The sequence below is a fragment of the Syngnathoides biaculeatus genome, chromosome 8 (assembly GCF_019802595.1).
Source record: "Syngnathoides biaculeatus isolate LvHL_M chromosome 8, ASM1980259v1, whole genome shotgun sequence".
In the NCBI taxonomy this organism is placed as follows: domain Eukaryota; kingdom Metazoa; phylum Chordata; class Actinopteri; order Syngnathiformes; family Syngnathidae; genus Syngnathoides; species Syngnathoides biaculeatus.
The window spans coordinates 7,314,504-7,342,450 of NC_084647.1; the positions used below are offsets into that span (position 1 = coordinate 7,314,504).

The following is a 27,947-nucleotide window of genomic DNA, read 5'->3' on the forward strand; positions in this document are numbered from 1 at the left end:
TTCTACATGGCAAACTTTTGAGGGAAAAACCCCGCCATTATCCAACCCGTAAACCGTGCCGTCCACCAGATTTGGGAGTACCAAGATGGCGACCAACTAGCCACAATAAAACGTAAGGCACTTATTCAAAACAATATTTTCACCCATATAAATGAGATAAATTGTGCAGGCAGAGAAGAACGTCAAATAGGTTAAAAGTGCGTTTGCTTCGTTGTGTAAAGTACATTTTGTGGCAGGAAGTGAAACACAAACTTGACTCATCGCACTTTATTTCCGCATTTGTACAAAGTGTCCTTCTGGAAGAATCGCTCGTCATCACTTTTCTAGCGTACCAAGAATAATAATAAAAAAAGAAAATAAAAATAAAAAATCCAAACAGAAACATGCACGTTCTTCACATCACCCGCCGTTTGGCAGAGTGCATGATGGGTAATCACCAGCAAGTTCTCAATTAAAGGAGACAGCTTACATCCATCCATTTTCTTTGCCGCTTATCCTCACGAGGGTCACAGCTGTCAACGGGCAGGAGGCGGGGGTACACACCCTGAACTGGTCGCCAAATTCCAAATTAGTGTTTTTTTTTTTTGGGGTGGGGGGTGTGGAGGTTCTCTCTCGTGCAAATGAACCACTGCTTACCCCGCCCCCTACTACAATGGAGCCGACGCCCTCGTTACCGTGACAACTGTTCCACATGAGGGGGGTGCCAACTGTGCGCCCCAAAGCGCGGATTCGTTAAGATTTCATTTTCGCCGACGGAGGCGGCACTTCATCGCATCAATGTTGAACTATGGTGGATGCACGGTTTTGAAAATGTGATTTTCCATAATTTGTCCCCTCTAAAAGTTGACTTGTTGGATTTTGTTTTGTCTTTTTTTTTTTTTTTTTGCTTCAACACTGAAGAGCATTCACGCACAATTTCTTCATTGTGCTCCTGAGTGCAGATGGGCAAACTTTCGGGGTCCAGGGACCGTTGACAGGGGGAAGACGTTTTTCCACGGGCGCAAAAAAAAAAAAGCCACATTATGAATGTCTTTTTTTTTCCCCAATCTTTAAAAGAACAAATATTTAAAAAAAAAAAAAAAAAGGTGCGATAAAAGGTATCGTATAAGACGCGGGTGTCAAACTCAAGGCCCGGGGGCCAGATGCGGCCCGCCACATGATTTTGTGTGGCCCGTAAAGGGAAATCACGTCTATCGACGTCGATGATTTTTGTTCAAATCTGTAACATACATCCATTTTCTTTACTGCTTATCCTCACGAGGGTCGCGGGAAGTGCTGGAGCCTATCGCAGGTGTCAACGGGCAAGAGGCGGGGCACACCCTGAACTGGTCGCCAGCCGATCAAACGGCCGCACTCACAATCACACCCGGGGGGGCAATTTTGAGTGTCCAATTGGTTTCGGATTCTGAACCAAGCTGATAAATTTAACGTGTAAATATGATGGGTCAATTAAAGATTTTCATAACGGCCCTCTGAGAGAAACCATAACTACAATGTGGCCCGCGATAAAAATGTATTTTGACACCCCTGGTATGAGAACAGTCAGAATTATCAAAGATAAAGTCAGAACAAAGGGGGAAAAATTCAATTTGTCATTGAGTGAATTTCATTCATCTATTTTTTCAAATGAAGACAGCGAAAAGTCTCAAAGTGTGCTTCAGCGCCCTCTAAAGGTACACAAAAGTCATTTCAATTTGCCGATTGGCCTGAATGTGGATAGCGAAAATCTGACGCTCACTATGAAAACATTGAGGAAAAAAAAAATGTTGAGTACCGTAAATGGCAATATACCGCCAACAAGCATTTTTGGGGAGAAAAAAAATTAAATCACGGAAAAGAAAAAAAAAAAAAACATGAATACCATAATTTCCGGCTTATAAACCGCATCTTTTTTCACACGCTTTCAACCTTGAGGATCATCCTGCGATGTGGCCAATTTGTGCAATTTTTTGAACGACCGCAAGGGGGCACTCAAACGGAAAAGGTAAGAGTGAGACTGGTGGAATATATGTCCCGAGGAAGTGACTTTTACTGGTATGTTTTTTTTTTTTTTTTTTTTTTTAAACTGGCCCCGTTAGCACTGCGCTAGCATGCTGCTGTGTCTCAGTGATTTTTTTACCGGTATGTTTTTTTTTTTTTTTTTTTTGTACCGGCCTTGTTGGCGCCACGCTAGCGTGAGCGTATTTCCTTTCCAAATGTACTGGGTGAGCCTTATAAGCAGGTGCGCTCTGTAGGCTGGAAATTACGTTAAGCGAAACCATGGGTACCTAACTTTGACGCTCCGTTATCGTACTTTTGTATACAATCATTTCAGTAAAGTGTGTTATCTTTCCATGTAGACACAAATTTAATGTGACGGTGGCCTAGATTAACACTTATTTTAGATATTTAGATTAAAGCTTTCCCTTTGTTTTGAAAACTTGGGCCGACTATCCCGCTGTATTTCAATGATTGTGGTTTGGTTATTTTTTTCCGTTGCGACATGGTGTGAACACAGGAATACATTTTTGCTGAATATACAAAAACGTGTGAAGTTATGCAGCAATCATATCAGATCTTTGGACTGGCCCAAAGCTCGGGGAGGGGTTTGCTTTGTTTTCTTTCCCTAAATGGCACGCAAATCTCCTTACGCTGGGCCAATTTCTTTTTTGTTTTGTCGTCCCCCAAGCTATGGCCCCCGGACCCCAGTTTGAGAACCCGTGCCGCAGTCATTATCGTCACTATAAGAATTCATATTAATCATCGTCTCTTACTCACAGTGCCGACTGGACCACGGACGCAGCTACGCTAGCTAGCTAGGCTAAGCCGCGTCAATGTTACAATCACTTAATTTTCCAGCATCATCATTTCTTACACGCTCGTTTTTCTCTCCCTCTCTCTCACACACACACACACACACACACACACAGATTAAAAAAAAAAATAAAAATAAAAATTAAAAAACAGACATTCAAATTAGACACGCCCACACACGTAGAAAACAGAGCAAACCGAGTCTCTCTCTCTCTGCTGATGACATCATCATCATTCGGACCAATGAAATCAATCGCGTGGTGCCCCGCCCCCTCTCCCGGGAGTCCAGCGCGGACGAGGAAGAGGAGGAAGAGGAGGGGCGGCGGCGGTGGCGCGCGAGCTAGCGGTTGTTCTTGGCGGCCTCCTTGGCGGCCACGATGAGCGGAGTCAGGCTGGAGAGCGGCTTGGCCATCTTCAGGAACTGGTGCTGAGACCGGGATGGGGGACGCAAACGCTTGTCAACAACGGAGAAAATTTCCAAATACAAACAAATCAGTTTTCCAACGAATATTTCGAGATTTTTTTTTTTTGCTTCGCCGGCGAAAAAAACCCAGAAATAACATCACGCGCAATTTTGTTCTTGTGTATAACGCAGCCTCTGTACACAGACGTGTCCCCGGTAGTGACTGTTGTTTTTCTTCTATTGAAGGATTTCTGAAATTATTTTATTATCAAAAGTATTTAAACTATACATGTATTTCTACTATGCAGTTTATTATCTTGAAAAGCTAAAAAATACTTTAAAAAGTCACATTTTTTTAGGTTTGGAACGCATTATTTCTTTTGCCATTCATTGTAATGGGAAACATCGATTCGGTTTTTGAACAAATCACTTCTCGAACCGTTTTCTGGAATGGATTGCGGTCGAGGAAAGCGAGGCATCACTGTACACGGTGCCTCCTATATCTTTTTTCACAGTATACCGCCTAGTCTAAATTTTGTAGTGCGCCTCATTGCAGTTCCGCTTTGTGCCTCAACATCCCGGCAGCACTGAGCTCGACTTGACGATACAAAGTGCAACTAAAAACACGAAGAAGAGACACGGAAGGTCCCATATTTTGCGCAGTGAACATTGCAGGTCGCGTGTCAGAGGAAATATTCAATATGTCTGCGTTCGGAAGTGTAACGCAACAGTTGTCCGAATCTTTACATTTACCACAAAATCTACCGCTGAGCTCATTTGCGAATATTTTGAGGATTTGGGGGGGAGGAAACCCTTTTTGTGCTGAGGCCAAAGTTCTGCAACAACCACCTTGAGACACACTGGTACCAAGGAACTATGTCCAAGTGAGTTGAGAAGTCTCATTTAGACAAAAGTAGGGCTTTGCTGCCATCTTGTGGCATATTTTGGCACCAATTGACTGATCAAGTGAGTTGAGAGCTGCTTTAAGACAACAATAAAAAAAAAATCTGATGGACACCAATTTTGAAACGTTTAAGTACTGTTCAATTTTTTTAAAAAGCGGTTTGGTGACACCAAAAAAAAAAAAAAAAAAAAATGCTCGCCATCTTTCACGTTACGAAAAGCGCCGACCATTTGCAAATTCGGAACATATTTTTAGCGAGAAAAATGAATGAAATTTGGTACGTTGCGGCCCGCATCTGCCCCCAGGCCACGGGTTTGAGACCAAAAACAAAAATACGAAAGAGGAGCAAAGAAATGACAGCTAAAATGGGGAGCAGTACCTGCAGCAGCTCCTTGGCTGAGCCCCTCTTCTCCACGTCCATCTCCAGGCATCGGTTCAGGAAGTCCCGGAAGGTGGCGGAAAGCTTCTCGGGGTTCTGCAGCTCTGGCGTCCCGTTGGTGGCGATCAGATACAGCGCCTGGATCGTAAAAACGCACTTTTTTTAAAACACAGCAAAGACGTCGACCAGCTACCGAGTCCGCTAGCCGTCGGGTTCCACGGAAATAGTTTTTAGCAAACTATTACGCCGGATCATTTTCAAAAGTTTGCGGCTAAATATGAAGATCGGCGATGACATTCCTGCATCAATAAAGTTAATCTATTTACAAAAAAAAAAAAGGAAAATTATTCCTGGAAAAAAGGCTACAAGTAGCTAGTACCGTAATTTCTGGCCTACAAGCCATGACGTTTTCCCCCCACACGCTTTCATGGGGGTAATTTGTAAATTTTTTCCTGATAGCTGCAAGGGGGCACTTGAGCGGAAAAGGTGAGTCCGGTGGAATATATGTTCCCCCTGTTAGTGCTGCGCTGGCGTTAGCGCTATGCTAGCGTGTTACTGTCGCGTTACTGGAGTGTCTCAGTGATATTTACCAGAAAGTTTAATTTTAACCGGCCCTGTTAGTGTTAGTATTAGCTCGGCACTAGCGTGAGCACACTAGCGTTAGCACTAGCTTTAGCGCGCTAGCGTTAGCACTGTGCTAGCGTGTTGCTGCTTTTTTTACGATGTCTCAGTGATATCTATCGGTAAGTTTTATTTTAACTGGCCCTGTTAGCGTTGGCGCTCGTGTTAGTTTTAGCTCAGCGCTAGTGTGAGCACTAGCAATAGCTCTTTCTTTTTACCGTCTTTCTTTGTAAATATCTCATGTTTTAATGTGGGTTTCAATGTGGGCACTTGCAGCTTTTCCACAGCTGCGGCTTTTGTATGTACCAAATGGTATTTCCTTTACAAATGTACTCGGTGAGGCTTGTAAACAGGTGCATTCCGTAAGCCGAGAATTACGTTATACAGTACAATTTTTTTTTTTTAGACAAAAGTGCGGAATGAATATCAAACTGAATTTTTATTTTTCATGATTCGCTGACGAGTCAGCATTCTTCTCCTGACGCCAAATTACAGATGTAGCGTTTTGGTGTCAAGGAACAAAGTTGAAGTGTATTGAAGCGCTTCCTTTTGATAAAAGTAGTGCCTTGTCACCATCTTTTTCATCTTTTCTTTTTTGTGTTTCCTGAAATGATTAAGTGGTACACAATTAGTTTATTGTTTGGCACTTCCAGTGCAGTTTATGCGGTGCTCGTGTTAGCGCGGCGCTAGTGTTAGCGCACCTGGTTATAAGCCTTGATACAGAGAAAGAGTTTAACGCTAGCGCACCTGGTTCATAAACCTTGGTACACAGAAAGAGTTTAATGCTAGCGCCGGCGCTAACGTTAGCGCACCTGGTTATAAGCCTTGGTACACAGAAAGAGTTTTAACACTAGCGTTAGCGCACCTGGTTATAGGCCTTGGTACAGAGAAAGAGTTTAACGCTAGCGCACCTGGTTCATAAACCTTGGTACACAGAAAGAGTTTAATGCTAGCGCCGGCGCTAACGTTAGCGCACCTGGTTCATAAACCTTGGTACACAGAAAGAGTTTAATGCTAGCGCCGGCGCTAACGTTAGCGCACCTGGTTATAAGCCTTGGTACACCGAAAGAGTTTAACACTAACACGGCACTAGTTTGTTGTTTGTTTTTTTACGAATATGTGGCAACTTTTTAATCCATAAAATATCCGCGGTGGTCTTGGGGAAAAAAAATGTAACCTCCTGAAAGTTGAAAAAGCCGCGCAGCAAAGAACACGGAAAGGATTGCAAAGAAAGGCGCTGACCCTGAGCGGGTTTTCGTTGAGGTAGGGGGGCTCGCCCTCCACCATCTCGATGGCCATGATGCCCAGGGACCAGATGTCCACTTTGGGCCCGTAGGCTTTGCGGGTCACCACCTCGGGAGCCATCCAGTAGGGCGTGCCCACCATGGTGCTGCGCTTGCTCTGCTCCGGGGTGATCTGGGCGCAGAAGCCGAAGTCGGCTGCGGCGCCGCGAAAAGCAAAAACAACACAAATAAAGTCAGCGTCGGGTTCTTGAGAGGAGCGCCGATTGCGCGTCGAGGAGGAGGATCACGGGAGAAGTTTTCAATGTTTCGTTATGTTCATATACGTTCAATGCTCAATTCTCCGGGTTGGGCACTCCGCTTTGCTCCCACATCCCCAAAACACGCGTTCGTTGAAGCCAAGTTTGTTTTTATGTTGCCCTACGATTGGGTGGCGATCGGTTCATGTTGTGCCCCGCCTCCTGCCCAAAGTAAGATGGGATAGGCTCTCCCTTGGCCCTTATGAGGATAAGCAGCTGCGAAAGATGTGCGTAGATAGATCGATGGATGGATGGATAGATAGAGCAAGAGAGAGAAGGCAAGAGATAGATAGATAGATAGATAGATAGATAGAGCAAGAGAGAGCAAAAGATAGATTGATAGATAGATAGATAGATAGATAGAGCAAGAGAGCAAAAGATAGATAGAAGTAGAGAGAGCAAAAGATAGATAGAAGTAGAGAGAGCAAAAGATAGATAGATAGAAGTAGAGAGCAAAAAATAGATAGAAGTAGAGAGAGCAAAAGATAGAAGTAGAGAGAGCAAAAGATAGATAGATAGATAGATAGATAGATAGAGCAAGAGAGAGAGCAAAAGATAGATAGATAGAGAGCAAAAAATAGATAGATAGAAGATAGATAGATAGAGCAAGAGAGCAAAAGATAGATAGATAGATAGATAGAGCAAGAGAGAGAGCAAAAGATAGATAGAGCAACAACGACAAGAGCGAGCTGCCGAAATATATCTAGTACATCTATCAATAAATGCTATTCTGTTTTCAAAATGTTCACAATACGACCCTTTATTATTTTGGTGTATAAAAAGGAGAATATGTATATATATTTTATCAATGCAATTTAAAAATTCCGCCTATGAACGGGAAAAAAAAAAATGCATGAATGTGTCGGTTGGGCCTGACTGATAAAGATTTTTGGAGCCCGGTGCTGATAGTGGACAGTTAAATTTGGGGAAGGGATTTATTTTATTTTATTTTTTTAAATACATGACGAATAAAATAACTTCTTCTTTGGTACTTCAAACCTTACGACGACAAATATTTGACTTTTTACAGTATGTTGGGCTTCACTATTAAAGTATTACTTTACGACAGAGAGAAAATTTTTTGCCCATTTTACTTTGAACGTTAAGTGGTAACGGGTTCATTTGTTAAAACTCGCCAAAATTCATTTTTAAAAAGGGCCAATATCGGCTCGCTAGTAACCATGGTAACGGAAGGCGGGGCTACTGACTGAGCTTGACGGATCCGTCCATGCCGAGCAGGATGTTGTCGCTCTTGATGTCCCGGTGGATGACTTGGTTGCAGTGGAGGAACTCCAGCGCCTGCAGACACTAGGGGGCGCCACGGCACGTCAACGCCCACTTCCGTTTGCAAAAAGTGATTGAAAAATTATTATTATTTTTTTCCCCGTACCTCTCTGCACACGGCCGCTATCTGGGCTTCGTCCATGCAGGTTTCCGTGACGACGTCCGTCAAGGAGCCGCCGGCCAGGTACTCCATCACCACCCACAGCTCGTCGCCCACCAGGTAACTACGGCGACCGGAAACGGATTCAGGCGCGTTCACTTTGGCGGCGAAAAACGCCCGAAAAGTGTCGGACCTGTCCAGGTAGTTGACGATGTTGGGGTTCTTGTTTTCCCTCATGACCAGGATCTCGTTGATGATGAGTTCTTTCTTGGGCTGCTGCTGCAGGTTCATCTGCTTGATGGCCACCTGGCGCGCGACAAACATGCTCGCCGTCAGCATCATCATCATGTTTTTGGGATGTGGGAGGAAACCGGAGTGCCCACCCGGAGAACACCCACGCGGGCACGTGGAGATCATGCAAACTCCACACAGGCGGGTCCGGGATTGAACCCGGGTCCTCAGAACTGTGAGGCCAACGCTTTACCAACTGATTCACCGTACCACTATTCAATAAATTAATAAAAATAAATCAATAAATAAAATTATTTGACAATTATAAAAAAAATTGAGGGGCTTTTCCCCCCTCATTATTGGTTGTTAAAAGTTATTCTGCACTTTTTTTTTTAAATTAAAAAAAAAAAAAAACGACTGGGGGCTGAGTTGCTACAGATACGCCAATGCGCTCCCAGCCTAGCCTACTCTACTACTAAACCATTCATTTTAAGCAAAAAATAACTATATTATTTCATTATATAAATTATTTAGACCACACATGTATTTCGACTATGCACTTTTTACCAGGAAAAGCTAAAAAAATGTTTTAAAAAGCCTGATTTTTTTAGGCTTGGAACGCATTATTTCATTTTCCATGAATTGTAATGGGAAATATCGACTCGGTTTTCGAACAAATCACTTCTCGAACCGCTTCTGGATCGGATTGCGGTCGAGAACCGAGGTTGTACTGTATTTTCATCGCGCCAATATACACAAAGCATGTTATCCGGCATTTATTTTTATTTTTTTGTAACTGACCTCTTGACCGGTGGCAACGTCGATGGCCGTGTAAACCGTCCCGGATGCGCTGACACCATGAAAAACAAAAAAAATATTAGCATTTTTTTTCGAAATAACAAGTAAACAATAGCTGCTCCAAACATGACAAAAAGGTGGCCCGCTCACCCCTGTCCGATCTTCTCGAAGCGGGTGTACTTCTTCTTGGGGTCCCCCACGCTCACGATGGTCCCTGCGGTGCGCACACACAAACACGCACGTCATATTTGTTATTATTTACCAAATGGTAAAAAAAAAAAAATAAAAAAAAAAGGCTACTGGGGAAGAATTAGGATTTGGAAAGGTCCACGGACGGGGCGTGCGTCTCTCATCCCAACGAGTCAGCCGGCGCGCCCGGCGGCATGCCGGCCCGCACGTCCACGCAAAAGAATCAAGAGGGAGAAAAATTGATCCAAACAAATAAAAATGGAAAAAATTAAATGAGCATTCCATACGACACACAAAAGAAATGCAAAAGAAATACACGCTGGAAAAAAAATGAAATTAGAAGAACCAAGAGGGGAAGCAATATCCGTCTGTAAATGTTGAAACTATAAATAGAAATTAAATCGATTAGAAAAGAGAAAGATCACATTAAAAAATGGTAATAAATATCACAATAACAGAAAAAAGTATTGAATGGAAATAAACACAAGCAGATGAAAATAAAAAAATGAAATAGAACAGAAATAGGGTAAAATAGTACAGGAGATGAGATACAAATAAAAGTTGAAAATAGAAATAAAGAAAAGTGCATGAAAAATATGAAAAATGAAAGAGGATATGGAAAGAGAAGTGAGCGCGTTCAATCGGGCAGGTAACCACAGCAGGAAAGTGTGGGACCGAACCTGGAAGGGCAACCAATCGGATGAGAGGATTGGACAAAAAGGGGGCGGGGACAGTGCGGTGCGGATAGCGGGCCTGTCACTCATAAGAGGCGGACGGGCAGTATCCTCATCTTACCAGCAGAGGGCGGCCTGAGCACATCTGGGCAGGCGCATGCGGTTCAGGAAAATATACCACATAATTTATCAACTTTTTTTTTTTCATTTTTTTCCCTTTTCTTTCCATTTTCATACTTGGAAGAGCAATTTTCGCCGAACTCGCCGGAAGCGAAACTCACTGAGCTTCTCCAGGATCTCCTCGTCCGACATCTTCTTCTTGCGACCTTTTTCCTGAGGGCGGGGGAGGGAGGGCCCGGGGGCGGGGACGGCCCCCCCGGGGGGGCTCCCGGGCGCGGCGTCCTCGGCGGCGGGGCAGCCCGGCGGCGTGACGGCGGCGCCGGAACCCGAGGAGGAGGAAGAGGCGGCGGCGGGGGGGGCCGCCACGGGGGAAGCGGCCCCCGCCTCTTTGGCGGGTGGCGGCAGGAGGGGCTCCAGCACCGAGCGCGTGTAGATCTAAAAAAACGACAACAAATACGCAAATTGAGAATATTTGACAAATTTGCCATGGTACGTTTGCGTCTTTGTGATTGTGCACATTTCATTTTGCATTGTTGGTGTGTCACTGTGTGTTTTTTAGTGTGTGAGTGATGATTTTTTTTTTTTTTTTTTTGTGCGTGCATATTTCTTATACTTGAGTGTTATTTTTGTGTATGTGCGCGCGCACACTGCATATCTAACTAGTTAAGAGCCTTGTCCTCATCTCTGAGGTCTGGGGTTCAAATCCCGGACATGCCTGTGGGGAGTTTGTAAGTTCTACCCGCGCCTGCGTGGATTTTCTCCGGGTGGGCACTCCGGTTTCCTCCCACATCCCAACAAACAAGCATCCATTGAAGCGAAGTGTAAATAAATTGTTTGTTTCTATCCTTCCCTACGATTGGCTGGCGACCAGTTCATGGTGTGCCCCGCCTACTGCCTAAAGTAAGCTGGGATAGGCTCTCCTTTGGCCCTTGTGAGGATAAGCAGCTGAGAAAGAAGTGTGTAAAGATTAGATTAGGATAGACAGATAGAGAGAGAGAGAGATAGATAGATAGATAGCTCCAGCGCCCCCAGCGACCCTCGTGAGGTTAAGCGGCAAAGAAAATGGATGGATGGATCGCGAATTTCAGTATTTGTGTGTTTCCTTCTGTGCATTTCTGTTTTCTTATTGTGTTTTTTTTCTGTTCGTTGCTTATGAAGTGTGTGTGTGTTTGTTGATTATTGTGCTTTTTTTTCAGGCGCATATCTGTCGGATATTTTGTCTGTGTTGTGTGTATTCGATTTTTGTGCACGTTTGGGTTTTGTGCGTGCATGTGTGTATGAGGAAGTGGAGCAAATTTCATGGCGATGCCGCACAATAAGTGCAACAACGTAAAACATCGGTGAAAGTTTGTATCAAAGCTCTCGTGTGCGTTCGTGTGTGCGCGCGTTCCAATCAGGTCCGCTAAAGTCGTCACCGTGGAGACGCTGGACGGCGCCACGGCAGCAGCCCGTCGACCGCCAACGAGTCTGAGCGCGACTGTGCGAAGTGTGTGCGTTTGTGCGTCCCCTTACCGACTTGGTGTGTTCCGGCCGCGGCGCGATGACGGGCGGCGGCTCAGCTTCGTCTTCGTCTTCGTCCTCCGACACGGTGGCGATGGCGGGCGTCTCCGACACGCTCTTGGAGAGCTGGGACGAGGACGGGGGAGTCGGCAATGACATCACTTCCTGTTAGTCGTCCTACTAAAAAGGAAGCCCCTTTTCCCTTTTGTCACGCGCGCGTAAACGAAAGCGCCGATCGGCATCAGTTCCAAATAAATAGATTTCATTTTAAATCACACCATTCGGAGTCAGTTTTCCTACGGAATGTTTCAAGTTAAACGATACAAATTCTGTTATTATTTTTCTTACCGCTGTGGTGGACGAGGCGAAGATGTCTGCGCTCTTGTCTGCGGGAAAACACAAAACGTTACACGCGCCCCCGTCCAGGAGAGGAGGCGGGCGGGCGGACTTGTACGTGCGTACCGGTGAAGCTCATGTATTTCTGGCTGTTGCTGGTTTCCTTTGAGTCGTAGAACTTGAGTACGTCCAACACGGCCTGAAAAAAAAAAAACAAAAACAAAGTTGCACTAGTTACTTGTGGGAGTTTGCTAGGTAGCTAGTTAGGGAAGCTAGCTCGGAAAGGCAGATGTAAATATGTAAATAGATATGTAGGTCGTAATGTGAGGTAATTGTACTTTCTTTTTTTTTTTTTTTTTACAAAAACTAAGTAAAATGTGATGCCTTCACAGTAGTCGAACGTTTGGAATTCCTATAAACTGGAAGCTGAAATAATGTAAGAATAAATACAGTAATCCCTCATTTTTCACAGTTAATTGGTACCAGACCCACCCGCGAAAATTAAAAAAAAAAAAAAAAAAACAGCGAAGTAGTGGGAAATTGATTTTTTTTTTTTTTTTTAAATACAAAAACTAAGAAGTCAAATGTTTGGAATTACTGATTTTGTGGGTTTATGAGCTGGAAGCCGAAATAATGTAAAAATAAAGAACTACAGTAACCCCTCATTTTTCACAGCTCTTTGGGACCACACCAACGGCGAAAAGTGAAAAACAGTGAAGTAGGGGTAAATGGCATTTTTTTTTTTAATAAAAACTAAAGTCAAATGTTTGGAATTCCGGATTTTGTGGGTTTATAAACTGGAAGCTGAAATAATGTATGAATAAATAAATACAGTAATCCCTCATTTTTCACAGTTAATTGGTACCAGACCCACCCGCGAAAAGTAAAAAACAGCGAAGTAGGGGGAAACAGTGTTTTTTTTTTGTTTTGTTGGGGGGGGGTCCAAAAATCCGTGATGCACTGAATCCGCGATAGATGATCCGCGAAGTAGAGAGGGATTATTGTAAATACTTGACGATGCAAGTTTCACATTTTTTTAATAGAATAATGGAAAGGAAGTAACTTTTTCCACAACATTGTACGGGAACATACCTGAGGATTCTTCTTCTGCTCCAGTTTGGTGATGTTGGAGGTCTGCAGGAGGCGGGCCCACTGCTCGGGCATCCCCTACGCAAACACACACACACGCACGCGCCTATCAGGGTAGATGCCGGGGAGCGCCAACTTGCTCTCGGACTGGGTCGGCACATCAAACTTTCCACTTCACTAGTCCTCCGCTCGAGCGATTCGACCGCAGTGACTTGACTCGAACAAACACGCACACACACGCACACGCACACGCAGTGGCTAAAAGCGCCCAGTCAGGCGGATCGAGATCGAAACCAAACAAGGCCTCTTTGTCTGACGAGATTGGGCAAAGAAAGGAAAAAGTTCACTGGCGTGAGACTAACACGAATTTATACGCACATTTTATCCGCAGGCGTGCACTTACGGTAAACTCCCCGGTGACGGCGTCGAAACCGACGTGGATGGTGTGCTCAAAATCCGACGGCAGAGAAATCTCAGGCCGCTCTTTCTTCTTGTAGGCTGAAATGCAAACAAACGTCACCCTTTTAAACGCAAAAAAAAAAAAAAAAAAAAAAAGACATCAAAAGGTGCCGCTGTTGTCCAAAACTGCGAAACGGAAACCCGAAGAGATTCACGTTAGGAGAGGATTCTGAAGTTATGGGACACAAGTACAGTAATCCCTCATTTTTCACGGTTAATTGGTACCAGACCCACCTGCGAAAAATGAAAAACAGTGAAGTAGGGGTACTATGGTGGTTTTTTTTTTTTTTTTGGGGGGGGGGGGGTTGGTTAATGGGTCCATGTCATCACATTGGAGATGGCTTTTTGTTTTTTTTGTGGGTGGAAATCCGCGATCTGATCAGATCTAAATCTGGTGATCCGTGAAGTAGAGCGGGATTATTGTACATACATCTACCTTGTTGGTACTAAAAGGTAGCGAGGTAGTCGTGGTGGCTGTGTCGCTAGGTAGTTATAGTTATTAAATTCTTCTGTTTAACCGGGTAAGGTAATTGAGGGCACGTTCTCATTTACAATTTCAATGTCTTGCCCAAAGACACTCAGGCACAGGAGACAGGATTCGAACCGCCAACCCATTTGATCAAAGAATGACCTGCTCCACCAAATGTGCCGCAGCCGTCCCTGGTGAGTGGTCCACCAGGTAGGCTGTCGTCGGTAATCCGTCACAGCGCTCAGCTTGGTAGTTACCGTGATTTCCGGCCTACAAGCCGCAATTTTTTTCCCCACACGCTTTCCACCCTGCGGTTTATGCGGTGATCCGGCTAATTTGTGCCTTTTTTCTAACGGCTGCAAGGGGGCACTTGAGCGAAAAAGGTAAGCGTGAGACCGGTGGAATATATTTGCCGAGGAAGTGACTTTTACCGGTCAGGCCCTGGTAGCGCTGCGCAAGCATGTTACTGCCGTGTCTCAGCGATTTTTACCACTTTTTTTTTTTTTTTTTTAACCGGCCCCGGTAGCGTGTCCCAAGTGCTAGCATGGCGCTACCGTTAGTGTGGCGATAGCAGTACACTTTAGCGCGTTGCTAGCATTAGCATTGCACTAGCGTTAGTGTGTTGCTAGCATTAGTGTTAAACTCTCTGTGTACCGTCTGTCTTTGTAAATATCTCGTGTCTCAATGTGGGTTTCAATGTGGGCATTTGAGGCTTTTACACGGGTGCGGCCCATGTACGTACCAAATGGTATTTCCTTTACAAATGTACTGGGTGAGGCTTATAACCAGGTGCGCTCTGTAGGACGGGAATTACGGTATAGGTAGGTACAAAACGGTAAATGGTTGGGAGGTCGTTATGTAGCTAGCTCGGTAATTATGTAGTTATTGTGTGTAGCTAGGTAGTTGGGTAAAAGTTCTCTGTTAGATAAGTGCAATAAAATATTGAGTTCCGAAAAAAACAACAACAAAAAAAACAAAACAGGCCATTTCAATAGATAATAAATAATAAATATATAAAAAATATATATATAATAATAAATCTTGTGATTGGACCGGTGATCGGTTATCAGCATTTTAAACTCAGTGATCGACCCCTGAAAAACCTGAATTCCATTCTTTAATTGTATTAAAATTGTATTGAGTTTTTCCACGTATTATTGTTCTTAAAAATGATGAATATGATTATTATTTTTCGAAACTCAACTCTTGTCACCGCCGCCGGTCAGGATGAAGCGGATGGACCGATCTTTCTTCTTCTTGTCCTCCGGGTTGGGGGGGAGGGGCTTGGAGCCGTGATTGACGGGGGCGGGGTCTTTGCCGCAGGAGCCAATCATGGTGCTGGTGTTCCGCATGGGCGGGGCCGGCGGCTTGTCCTCCACCTCCCCGTTGTCGCACATGACCCCTGGAAAAAATGAACGAATGAACGAATGAAGGAAGGAAGGAAGGAAGGAAGGAAGAAAGGAATAAATGAATGAATGAAATCACAATTACAACCCGCGCTAGAAACAATTTTTTTATTATTATTATTATTCTTTTTTTTTTTTTTTTTTTTTTAAACACGGACAGGGCAAACTAAACTTTACATTTTTCAAAAAATAAAAATAAAAAAAACATCCACACAACAGTTCACACATTTTAACACAACTTCACATTACAGCCAGGTCATTTTTAAAACTGTAAAATATTTAATAATATTTTAATAATTAATTAATAATAATTTTAATATTTTAATATATTACTAAATGTAAAATATTTTCATGTAATTTTTTTTTAACACAAAACGTAACATTTTTTGTCAGTACTTTTTCTTTATCCATCTTAACATTTTAAGATGGAAATTGTTTCACACACAACTAAAGTAAGTTTTTTTACATGACGTACATTTTCATGGGACAATAATGTCAAGGTACTATTAAAACGAGATAAAATTCAAAATGAAATTAATTTTAAAAAAATTAAAAAATAAATAAAAATTTCCCCACTATTTAAAAAATAACATCAAGGTACTCTTAAAACGAGGTAAAATTTAAAATAAAAAAAATTCCCCACTATTTAAAGAAAAAATTTAAAGCATTTATTTTTACAGGTCTTTTTACACAATGAAATATTTTGGAAGTGGATTTCACAGACGTCATTTTTTTTTGTTCCATACAACTAAAGTCATTTTTAGTTCATACTTGACAAAAGTAATTTTTTACATGAACATTTTCATAGGACAATAATGTCAAGGTAAAAATTTAAAATGAAATTTTTAAAAATTAAATTAAAAATAAAAATTTCCACCCCTATTTAAAGAAAAAAAATATGATAGCATTTTTTTTTGCAGGTCTTTTTACACAATAAAATATTTTGGAAGTTGATTTCACAGTCTGGTATTTTTTTTTTCCTCGACAAAAGCAAAAAAGCATTTTTTTTTAAACTTAAGTAAAATATTGTTCCCACTTCATTTTTCCCAGACAAACGAGCCAAATTTGACACAAAAGTCATTTTTCCAAGTAAACTAAAAAAAAAAAAATACACGCGCGAGTCGTCGTTTGCGCAGCAACGCATAATCCTCTCTTTGATCCGCATTGATGAAAATGACCGCAAACGTGTAACGCAACATTTGCCGCCGACGTCGGACTTTTCGTACATTTTCGTACGTGCCCCTCGCAGCCTCAACTCCATTTTTTTATTAATTTTTCCTCCGTCATGGCCACTTTCGCCAACCAAAACCCATGAAAACTATTTTTTAAAGTTCCATCTTACTCATAAATTGGACTCGCATAATTTGTCCATTTTTTTAAAAGCGCCTTACTGCGCTCTAGCTTAGCAAATAATTTCATAAAAATTGAATATGCGGATCACCTCACCTGGAACAAGACGCAAACGGCGGGAGAGAAACTACGACAAGTGTGCGGCAGGAGAGCCTCGCACGTCTTCTTTTTACACAAGCGGGATGTGACGTCGCACTGTGATGTCACAAGACCCCCCCCTCCCCCAACACACGCAGAATGCCCCCCCCCCCAAAAAAAAAAAGACAGTCGTGCGTCCCAGACAACAATCAAGTCACACATTCAACAAAACACCCGCACGCTATTTTTTCCACTCTAACCTTTGAACTCTTCCGGGGAGGAGTCGCACAGAATCTCACACGCTGCGCTTTGTTTGACGGCTCTCGGTCGTTCAAACGTTTGCGGGGAATTGGCCCGACGCCTTCCTCTTTGTTGTTCTTGAACACACGCAAACGACAGGCGACGCGCGGTTACAGCCGAGTCCCGTCCGGAGCGGCGGAACTTGTTGGGATTTTCTTTGCCGGCGCCGTGGCGAGCCCGAAAAAAAATGTCCACATTTTAATGACCCCTGTGAGTCATCGTTAGATAAGAATTATTGTTTTCATAATGTGAACCCTTGAAGGGCAAGCGCACGTTATTTTGCACATCTCCCAGCAAAAATAAAAAAAACATTTTGATTATGATTACGCCCACCTTTTTCGTGGCATCTGAATGTCTTTAAATTTTCTAATTGATTCAAACCATCCATCCATTTTCTTAGCCGCTTATCCTCACAAGGGTCGCGGGGTTTGCTGGAGCCTACCCCAGCTGTCAACAGGCAGGAGGCGGGCCACACTTTGAACTGGTTTCCAGCCAATCGCAGGGCACTGATTCAAACTACCCATCCATTTTCCTAGGTGCTTATCCTCACGAGGGTCAAGGTGAGCGCTGGAGCCTGTCACCAGTTCGGGGTGTCGTCCGCCTTTTTGAACCAAGTTAGCCGGGATGGGCTCCAGCACACCCCCGATCCTTGTGAGGATAAGCAGCTCAGAAAATCGATGGTTTTCCCGAAACGTAACCCCCAGGATATGCAACGGTTTTCTTGCGGCACTTGCAGATTAAAAAAAATAAGAATAAATGCCCTTCCATCCATCCATTTTCTTTGCCGCTTATCCTCACAAGGGTCGCGGGGCATGCGAGAGCCTATCCCAGCTGTCAACAGGTAGAAGGCGGGCCAGACCCTGAACTGGTCGCCAGCCAATCGCAGGGCACTGATTCAAACTATCCATCTATCCATCCATTTTCCTCGGCGCTTATCCTCACAAGGCTCGCATGGAGCGCTGGAGCCTATCGCAGCTGTCAACAAGCAGGAGGCGGGGCACACCATGAACTGGTCGCCAACCAATCGCAGGACACTGATTCAAACTATCCATCTATCCATTCATTCTCCTAGGCGCTTATCCTCACGAGGGTTGCAGGGAGCGCTGTAGCCTATCCCAGCTGTCAACGGTTAGCAGATAGGCCACACCCTGAACTGGTTGCCAGCTAATTGAAGGGCACTGATTCAAACAATCAATCCATCCATCCATCCATTTTCTTTGCCACTTATCCTCACGAGGGTCACAGGGAGCACTGGAGTCTATCCCAAGTGTCAACGGGTAGAAAGCGGGCCACACCCTGAACTGGTCGCAAGCCAATCGCAGGGCACTGATTCAAACTACCCATCAATCCATCCATTTTCCTAGGCGCTTATCCTCACAAGGGTTGCATGGAGCGCTGGAGCCTATCCCAGCTGTTAACGGGTAGAAGGCGGGCCACACCCTGAACTGGTCGCTAGCCAATCACAGGGCACTCATTCAAACTATTAAAACGTCAAAAGATTTACAAAAAAAAATTCCAGCATGTGAGGATTTATTTCCACATTTTCATCACACACAAAAATAAAAGCAACGTTTGCGGCAGACGACGTCAGTCTTTGCAGATCTGCTGGGTCAGAACATCTCGGCATCGTCTTCCCACGTTTTTAAATGAGATATGATACGAGATATATTTGTCATATCGCGCTCCTGACTCAGCCCTTTCGATCTTCAAAATAGTTCCGCTCGGTGAGGTCACCGCGGCAACACTTTCCAAATTTACCAAATCTCCGCAATCAAAAGGTCCAAATTTAGGCAGCAATTTGCAAGCGGGGGCCGCTTCCGCATTCCTCAGCCGACTTCAAGTCTCACATTTGACATTTTAATAATCCGACTCTCAATTCGTACACATATGACATCCCGGACTTTTGATTCCAGCTGCTGTCGGAGTTCACCGGGGCGGAAACGGATTCACGCCGATCGCGCATTTCCGAGGCGGCTCTCGCCCGGCGCCCGACCCGACTTATTCCACCGCGAAGGGAAAAGCCATATGACGCCGTTTGCGTTTTATTGGATGTGCGACTTCATTGTTGTCTGGGACACACAACCGTCATTTTAAAAAAAAAAAATTTTAAATGAGGAAACGCCACACAAAACGCGGCGCCCGAAACAAGACGCTCCGTCAACACCCCCCCGCCGCCGGATTCGGTGTCGCTGAGGACCGCACCTTGTCGTTCTTCACAAAGCTGCATTTGTCCGTCTGCGAGAAAACCTGAGACACTCAAACAGTCTGAAAAGAAACTGGAGCGGCCTCAGTCGCTACTAGCGGGCTCAGGTGCAGGTTTGCTATTGAGCCAGCACGGGGCGCAGATGAGTTTATTCGGGGCAGGACGTTCATTGGTCCGCATGCGCCGATAAAACTTTGTCGTCACGCTCTGCCTACTCCAAACCTAAATGCCAGCACGGTACAACCTCGGTTCTCGACCGCAATCCGTTCCAGAAGCCGGTTCGAGAAGAGATTTGTTCGAAAACCAAATCGATGTTTCCCATTACAAATCATGGAAAATGAAATAATGCGTTCCAAGCCAGAAAAAAATGCATCTTTTTAAAGCAATTTTTGAGCTTTCCCTGATCATACGCTGCATAGTAGAAATACATGTATAGTTTAAATACTTTATATGATAAAATAATTTAAGAAATATAGTTACTTTTTGTTTAAAATGTATTCTTTAGCAGTAGAGTAGTCGAGAATCTTTAGCGACTCGGCCCCCAGCCTTGTAAACATTTTTATTATCAAAAAGTGCAGAATAACTTTAAACAAGCAATAATGAGGGGAAAAAAAAAAAAAAGCAAAAAAAAAAATTTTTTTTACAAAAAGTAACATACAAAAATATTAACTCGTAACTCGAGTTGACAAAATCTTTGAAACAAAACAAAAATGCAGAAATGCTAATGGAACACAGCATTATTAAAGTTCACAAGAAAAAAAGCAATGCAAAACTATCAACTATCAAATCTCTTGGGTGGGGGGGTGACGACCCCCCCGCCCCCTTTCGCGACCCGGAAGTTCTTTTCTTTTCCCCAAAGAACTTTTCGAGTGTCACTTCTTTGGAGCCACGACTGGGGGTTACTAGTCCTCAATAGGAAGTAAAAAACTGTCAGTAAGTGAAGCTACCGGGACACGCGTTATACAATAACAAAAACAATAACAATAACAAACCGTGTCGCGGGTGAGCTGGTCAGGCCGCGCCCGGTCGGTTATTTCTGGGGCGTTCGAGCGCCGGTTTTCGTTCGAGAACCGAGTATTCACTGAATTTGTGCGTCTTCCGAGGAACCAAATCTGGAGACTTTTAGCGACTCGAGCCAGTTTTGAACGAGGGGAGAAGAAGAAAAGGGAAAAGTCATCAAGTCAAACGGCCCGAGAAACCAAAGTCTTCATTATTGTCAACCGTGGGATGCGATGCGGTTTTGCGCGTGCCGGCTTCCTGGAAGGACACACCGCGGAGGGACGGCCAAGAAGCGCTCAGGCCCCGCCCGGCGACGGCGACGTCGCCGCGGAAAACAACCGTCGCGAGATGGGGAAGGGCGACGTGGAAATAAAAAAAAAAAAAAGCAAAACAAAAAAAAGGTCCCAGATGAACCCGATTGCGAGGCTAAGTTCAAAAAAAAAAAAAAAAAAAAAAAAAAGTACGACATCATGATCAACATCCAAAATATGAATTATGTCACATAATTCCAGCGTGTCTGTTTGGTGTCCGGTTTCGGCGTCGGCAGCCGCGCCCGGATCAGGATTACGCGAGTCGCACGGCAAAATTGCGGACGGCAAACGTCGACGGTTGACGGAACGGAGTCCTAATAATAAGTCAGCGGGCACTAAGAGGATAAAAGTAGACTTTGGGGGCAAAAAGAAGAAAAAGGAGATGAGAAGAAGTTTTGAATTGCAGCCGAGAGTCCAAATTGCAGATTTTAGTCAAGGTCGGCAGAATGTGCCAGAAAAGACTCGCAGAAGGTTTCTGATCGAGAAGAAGAAAGACAAAGAAATTCGCAGAGGCCGGCACGGCGGGCCAACGGGTAAAGCGTTGGCCTCGCAGTTCTGAGGGCCCGAGTTCGATCCCAGCCGCGACTGTGGGGAGTTTGCCTCTTTTCCCCGTGCCTGCGTGGCTTTTCTACGGGTGGGCACTCCCGTTTCCTCCCACATCCCAGACAATGAACATGCAACACCCTAAATTGCCCATAGGTGTGTTTGTCTCGATGTGCCCTGCGATTGGCCGGCGACCAGTTCAGGGTGTGCCCCGCCTCCTGCCCCGTGACAGCTGGGATAGGCTCCAGCACTCTACAACACTTGTGAGGATAAGCGGCTAAGAAAATGGTTGGATGGATAGTTTACAGGGCGGTGCAGTGAAAGACCAGTTAGAGCGTCCGCTTCACAGTTGTGAGTCCCGGGGTTCAAATCCCGGCCCTCCCTTTGTGGAGTTCGCATGTTCTCCCCGTGCCTGCGTGGGTTTTCTACGGGTGGGCACTCCGGTTTCCTCCCACCTCCCAAAAAAAAAAAACATGCAACATTTATTGGACACTCTAAATTGCCCCTAGGTGTGATTTGTCTCGATGTGCCCTGCGATTGGCTGGGGACCAGTTCAGGGTGTGCCCCGCCTCCTGCCCGTTGACAGCTGGGATAGCCTCCGGCACTCCCCACGACCCTTGTGTGGATAAGCGCCTAGGAAAATGGATGGATGGATGAATGGATAGTTTGAACCAGTGCCCTGCGATTGGCTGGCGATCTGTTCAGGGTGTGGCCCGCCTCCTGCCCGTTGACAGCTCCCCGCGACCCTCGTGAGGATAAGCGGCAAATAAAATGTATGGATGGATGAAGTGAAGCTCTAAAACTAATAAAAGTTTCAATTATGAAATTCAACTTCAGAAACAGTTTTCTCCCATATTGTGATTAATTGAGAGCCACCTGTATGATTATCATAAAGATTACGCAACACATGAATACAACTAACATCCATTTTTATTTTTGGGGTATTTCACCGCAGCCGATTTGCTGGATGATGTAAATAATTAAACGATGGGAACGAATCGAGCGCATTAGGATGGAAGCAACGACGGCAGCCATGAAAAAGACAAAAAAAAAAAAAAGTGATGACAAAAGAAAAAACCTTTTCTCTCGCTCCACCCGTCTTCTAAGCCTCTCCTTTCTTGAAACACATTGTTGCACTTTTGAAAAAGACTCCCATTATTAAAGGCGCCACAGCTGTCGGGGCGGTTACCGTGGCAACCTCATCAATAATAGAGGGTGCCCCGGTGCATGATGGGAAGGGGGTTTCATGCAATTGCTTTGGTGGGATTTCGACGCATTCGATTGGACGATTTTGGAGGAGCTGGTTTGCGATTGGGTGTCGACGTCTTAACACAGCTTTCCCAGACACGATTAATTGATTCCTGCACAAAGGATCAGTTCCACATCCATCGATTAATCGACTAAACGGCCAAGTTATCAACACTAGCTTTCTTTTTTTTTTTTTTTAAACTAGCACCTCTCTCTTTTTACAGCCACGTTGTTAGCGTAAGCAGCACACGCCGACCGGGTTCGCGCTTTCGACTGCGAGGGAAAAACCCAAACGTGGCCAGAAGGCCGACAGCTGCGCGCGCATTCACACCTCGGCGACGCGATAAACACGAGCGCGGGGGAGATTTAGCGGCCGCTAAGCTCGCATTACGTCGGGCTAATGCTACATTTCGCCACCTGCGACCGCGCGTGTAGCGCCCGCGCGTCTGTGTACGTCTGGGTGTCTTCGTCACTTATGTCAAATACACCCGCGCGCTCCTTTAAAGTCTCGGCGACAGTCGGCTCGTCTCGAGCTTTTGCTAATCGCAGCGCATGCTAATCACCCAAACGCGCACGCTTCTCATTGTCCCGTTGACATTTCAAAAGTTTACACTGTACATACTGTATGTTTGTGTCTATGTGCGTACACATAGAGGTCGTGTAAAAGGTCAGCGTTGTTTGCTGCGGACGTGTGAACAAATCAAACGCTCTCTTTCTGCCGGGGGGCGTGGCTTACGGAGGTGTCAAAGGATGAAAATTCAGCAATACAGAACAGCCTCGGTTCTCGAACGAAAATTGAGATGTTTTTGAACGAAAATCGGTACTCGAAAGCCCCCGACAAAATCCTGAAATAGCATAACTCGAGCGGTGGTTGATTCGGTTTTCGAATCGCCTTGTAGGACGGATTGTGGTCGAGAACCGAGGCTCGACTGTAAATTCAAGACAAACCACGCGAAAGTCACGTTAGCGACAGCGAAGATGTCTGGCTAGGTAGACAAAGAGGAAAAACCCAGTGAACAAACCCAACTGAACTGACTCACATGCATATTGACTGACTAGCTAACCAACTAACTCACTAACTCCACAACCCACTGGGTGACTACCTGACTGAGTGATTTACCAAACGGCTAGTTGGCTAACTCACTAATGACTAAATCTAGTCTAAAACTGAATGTCCGACTGACTGACCGACAACAAAAAACATAGCATTAGCGCACCTGGTTATAAGCCTCGGTACACAGAAAGAGTTTAATGCTAGCGGCGTGCTAACCAGGTGCGCTCAGTAGGCCGGGAATTACGGTAGTTGGATAAGTCACTAATGACTAAGTCTAAGACTGAATGTCCGAATGACTGACTGACAAAAAAGGATTGTAATTAGCCATTTGATTGACATAAATACTAACAAAGCGGCTACAATACATGCGAATGAACTAACGAGCTAACCAAGTGATTAACTAACTAACTGCGAACCAACGAACAAAACTGAATGACTTTCTAACGAAGTAAACTAACTGGACTGGATGACTGACCTGACTTAACCCGCCGAATGATTGTGGCTCACTAACGAGCTAAAATACGAACCAACTAACTGACGGATGAACCAAATTACTGTAGCTGACCAATTTACTCCTCGACATAAAGCAACTAACAGACCATCAGAGCAACTAACCCTAAGCAACTAGCTAACTACCGTAACCTACGGCCTACAAGCCACAACTTTTTTCACACGCTTGCAACCCTGCGGTTTATGCGGTGATGCGGCGCTGGCGTTAGCGCGGCGCTAGCGTTAGCGGACCTGGTTATAAGCCTCGGTACACAAAGAGTTTAACCCTAGCGCCGACTGCCTGGACTAGATGACTAACCTACTTTAACCCACCGAATGACTAAGTGGCTCACTAACCAGCTAAAATATGAACCAACTAACTGACAGACAAACCAAATTACCGTAGCTGACCAACTAACCCTAAGCAACTAGCTAACTACCTTAACCTAAGGCCTACAAGACACAACTTTTTTCACACGCTTTCAACCCTGCGGTTTAAGGGGTGATGTGGCGCCAGCGTTAGCGCATCAGGTTGTAAACCTCGGTACTCAGAAAGAGTTTAACGCTAACGCAGCGCTAACCAGGTGCTCTCTGTAGGACGGTAATTACGGTAACTGTTAGCCTGGATGACTAACGAAGCAACGGGTCATCCAACTGTCACGCCTTTGATCCGTTTTGCCAAATTTGCTAGGAGCAAAGCCAAACAGGACCAAAAGACTTCCCCAGTCGATCGCGTTGCGCTCCAGTCCTGCGGGTGGCGCTGGCGAGCATTTCAAAGTGCTTGCCAACCGCAGATGATCCACAGCCATTTGGTTATGAACTCTGAATCCAGGAATGCTACGGAAAGAACTGCGTGGTTTCTTCCTTTCTGCCGGAGGGCCTAAAAGTCATTTTCGATTATTTTCAGGGACGAGCGCAGCAGAGACGTCCTGCGCGATGCGAGTATTTATAGATGACAGCGTTAGCGCCGCTCCGCCGGCCGCGTCGCACGCACACACAGGGGGCGGAAAAGAGCCGCAAAAAAGCCAGAGGAGCGACACGGCAGTCTCGGACGACGTCAGACTGGCCTGAATTGCATAGTCCAGTATTGTCCATCTGTCACATGAAGGGAGTTGAATCCGGATCTGATCCCGATTGCGTTTACACCGGTTTGACGGGACAAAGCCATCGGACGACGTTCCGTCTGCACTCGCTCAGCCCGACTTTTAGAGATCTGATGTAATTCCATCATCTATGATATAGATATGATTTGATGATCTATAGTTCTTATCGAGAGTAGTTGTGTTTCTAGGTTCTATTAATCTAGCCAAATCACTGATCCAACCAATCATGTGCCTAGTCCAGTATTAGCTACGTGTCAAGCTGTCACATGAAGCGAATTGAATCCGGATCTGATCCCGATTGCGTTTACACTGTCCTAAAACAACAAAGCCGTTTCGCACTCTTCTTCCATTCCCAGCCCGAGGCCTCCGCGGTGCCTCATAAAACTTCAACGAGTCTTCTTCTCCGGACACTTTGATATATTTTGATTCTCCACCGCCACCCCCCCCCAGCCCCCCCCCCCCCCCCATTTTTTGCGGCACATCGTGACCACAATACTTGAATTAACAGCCGACGTGACCGCAGCACTTTTTGTTCCGATTGGGCGATAACGTGACCGCGACACGCCCGCGGCTTGACCGGTGCAAAAATGAATCATTTTAAAACAAAAAAGGAGACGAGAGAAGGAAAGCGGTGTTCCGGCTCGCGTTCTTGGGAGCCTTCTTGAGCCTTTGCCCCGCCACGCCTCGCTCGCTCGCTCGCTCGCTCAAGTTGAATGAAAAAGTGCCGAAATCGAGCTCACCTTTCGTCCGCGAGCTCGTCAAAATCCACCTGGAGCAAAACCGGGGGGGCGAGCTGTGGCTCCGACACCGGACCGCTCCGTCTGCAGCGGCGGCTAAAGTCAGCTCCTCCACCGGGAAGGGGCGGGGGGGGGGTGGGGGAACCGCTTGGACCTGCCGAGCCGAACCGAGCCGAACCGAGCTGCCTGTTCCCTCTCCCGGCCTATTGTTAGCTAGCCGCCCGGGAGGCACCCCGGCGACGGAATCCCCGCCCCCTCTCCTCAAAGCGGCCGCGCCATTGGTCGAAGCTTCCTTCTCCTCGCTGCCGATTGGCTGCTACCGGTGTTCCTTAAACAGCACGAGGTCCCCGGAGGAGGTGAGCCCTGGTGCCGCGTTCAGGGACACTGGGGAATTTACGGCGGCAGCGGCATGCGCATGAACCGGCAACGCCTTCCTGGCTGTTGGCCACCTGCTCGTTTTTTACTTCAATATTTCATGTCGCGCGCTCACTTGAACACAAATAAAATCAATAATGGATCAGAGCTCACATTTCTACATTTTTTATTATGATTTTTATTTATTTTTTTGTCTTTCTTGAAAAAGACGTTCCGACTGGAAAGATCTCAGCACTTTGCCACACAAAGCACAAATAATCCGTCGATTGCTGAGTCGGAAATGAATCAGATTTCAAGTTTGCACCAGTGGCTTATACCACTTTGATCTCTTTGGAGGGAGCCTTTTCATTAAAACCAACATCTGCGAAACCTGGACAGTAAAAAAACAAAAAAAAAAAAAAAAAAACTGCGCAATATTAATGCAAATAAATCAGATTTGTTTCAAAACAAATTTAACGTGTCAAGATGTCACTTTGTACCATCTATCTATCTATCTATCTATCTATCTATCTATCTATCTATCTATCTATCTATCTATCTATCTATCTATCTATCTATCTATCTATCTATCTATCTATCTATCTATCTATCTATCTATCTATCTATCGTGGAGTGTAGTGTAGAAGTTGAACCATAGTGACATCTAGAGGCTAAAAAGAGTACCTCACTCAGAGATGACGAAAAATTAAAAATATATACATTATATAAACATCACATTATATAAATTAAATATAAAATATATATATTAAATATTCACTGCGAATGTTGAATGAGCAGCTGAATATCCATTATATATATATATATAGTACATAAATGTAAAGTATGCTATATATATATATATAGTGCATAAGTGTAAAGTATGCTATATATGTGTGTATATATATATATATATAGCATACTTTACACTTACTGTAAAAGTGTCATCTGGTTTTGCAATTTTCGGATTAACAATTAATACAAATAACTTGTAGTACACGAAAACAAAGCGGCAAAATCATTTCGATGTGTCAAATGTGTGGGAAAATAAATTCTGATTGTAATAACTCGCAAATAAGAAGGTGTGCTTGAAACAAGTTGACAAAAAGGCCTAAAAACACAAACATAATTGCGAATAATTAGTGTTAAAAACTTGATAAAATCATAAAGTCAATACAGTACAGGATCGTGATTCTGAAATAAATTGTTCTAGGGGGCCCTCTCGTGGTCAGATTGCGCGACACCGGTGTTTTTATTATTATTATTATCCATCCATTTGTTTTAGCCGCTTATCCTCACAAGGGTCACGGGGCGTGCCGGAGCTTATCCCAGCTGTCAACGGGCAGGAGGCGGGGTACACCCTCAACTGGTGGCTTCTATTATTATTAAATATAACTTTTTTTTAGGGGGGGGGTCATTGCGAGAGATTTGGGGCTCGGGGGCGGCAGCCAGCGCGTCCGCGGAGGTCGCCCCATCTCTGTCAGTGACGTCTCCCTCCGTCGTCACGAGCGACGCCCCGGGCTTGTCCTCATGCGCAGCACCTCCCGTTTGCACGCAGGTACAACGTCTGCACGGCACCGCGCCGCTCCCAGTGTGCCTCAATGTTCCACAGGAACCGTTACTGCGCCTGTGGTAAAGCACACGGGTGGTGAAACGTGACGAGTTGGGTGTGTTTTGTGTTCCTGCAGGCGCAGTGTTGGCTTCAGTTCTGCTGCATTGGGAATTCCAAACGGCCTCGTTCCGGATCCATTAGAACGGGCAAATGTGAATAATGAATTCATTTTATTTCGAGATCAGTGGTCTGAGCACTTACGACGCGCTTCAACCTAAAAATAGATGCGAATCTCCAAAATAAACGCAAATGCAGAAATGTTGTAGGCCTAAGT

The 27,947-nt window shown here is 44.9% G+C and overlaps 1 protein-coding gene across 1 annotated transcript; it reads right to left on the reverse strand.

Annotated features, from left to right (window-relative positions):
* Nucleotides 1–154: 154 nt before the first annotated feature.
* On the reverse strand, nucleotides 155–26,018 carry pak1 (p21 protein (Cdc42/Rac)-activated kinase 1). The gene is made up of 16 exons (XM_061828516.1): nucleotides 25,714–26,018; nucleotides 15,094–15,291; nucleotides 13,365–13,459; nucleotides 12,965–13,039; nucleotides 11,999–12,071; nucleotides 11,885–11,922; nucleotides 11,549–11,662; nucleotides 10,198–10,471; nucleotides 9,204–9,267; nucleotides 9,057–9,105; nucleotides 8,218–8,330; nucleotides 8,031–8,148; nucleotides 7,849–7,948; nucleotides 6,343–6,539; nucleotides 4,480–4,617; nucleotides 155–3,220 (listed from the first exon to the last, which is right to left on the reverse strand). Exons 2-16 carry the CDS (start codon nucleotides 15,284–15,286, stop codon nucleotides 3,134–3,136), a joined length of 1,728 nt encoding a protein of 575 aa, XP_061684500.1. The 5' UTR covers nucleotides 15,287–15,291; nucleotides 25,714–26,018; the 3' UTR covers nucleotides 155–3,133.
* Between the last annotated feature and the right edge of the window lie 1,929 nt (nucleotides 26,019–27,947).

What these genes read in the sequence shown, in the direction of transcription:
- pak1 (XM_061828516.1), bottom strand. Translation starts at nt 15,286, where the DNA reads ATGTGCGACAACGGGGAGGTGGAGGACAAGCCGCCGGCCCCGCCCATG. An exon ending in GGAGATCCTGGAGAAGCTCA is followed by an intron (nt 9,268 to 10,197) that starts GTGAGTTTCGCT and finishes TGCGCACCGCAG; the next exon opens with GGACCATCGTGAGCGTGGGG. An exon ending in TCAACGAAAACCCGCTCAGG is followed by an intron (nt 4,618 to 6,342) that starts GTCAGCGCCTTT and finishes TTTACGATCCAG; the next exon opens with GCGCTGTATCTGATCGCCAC.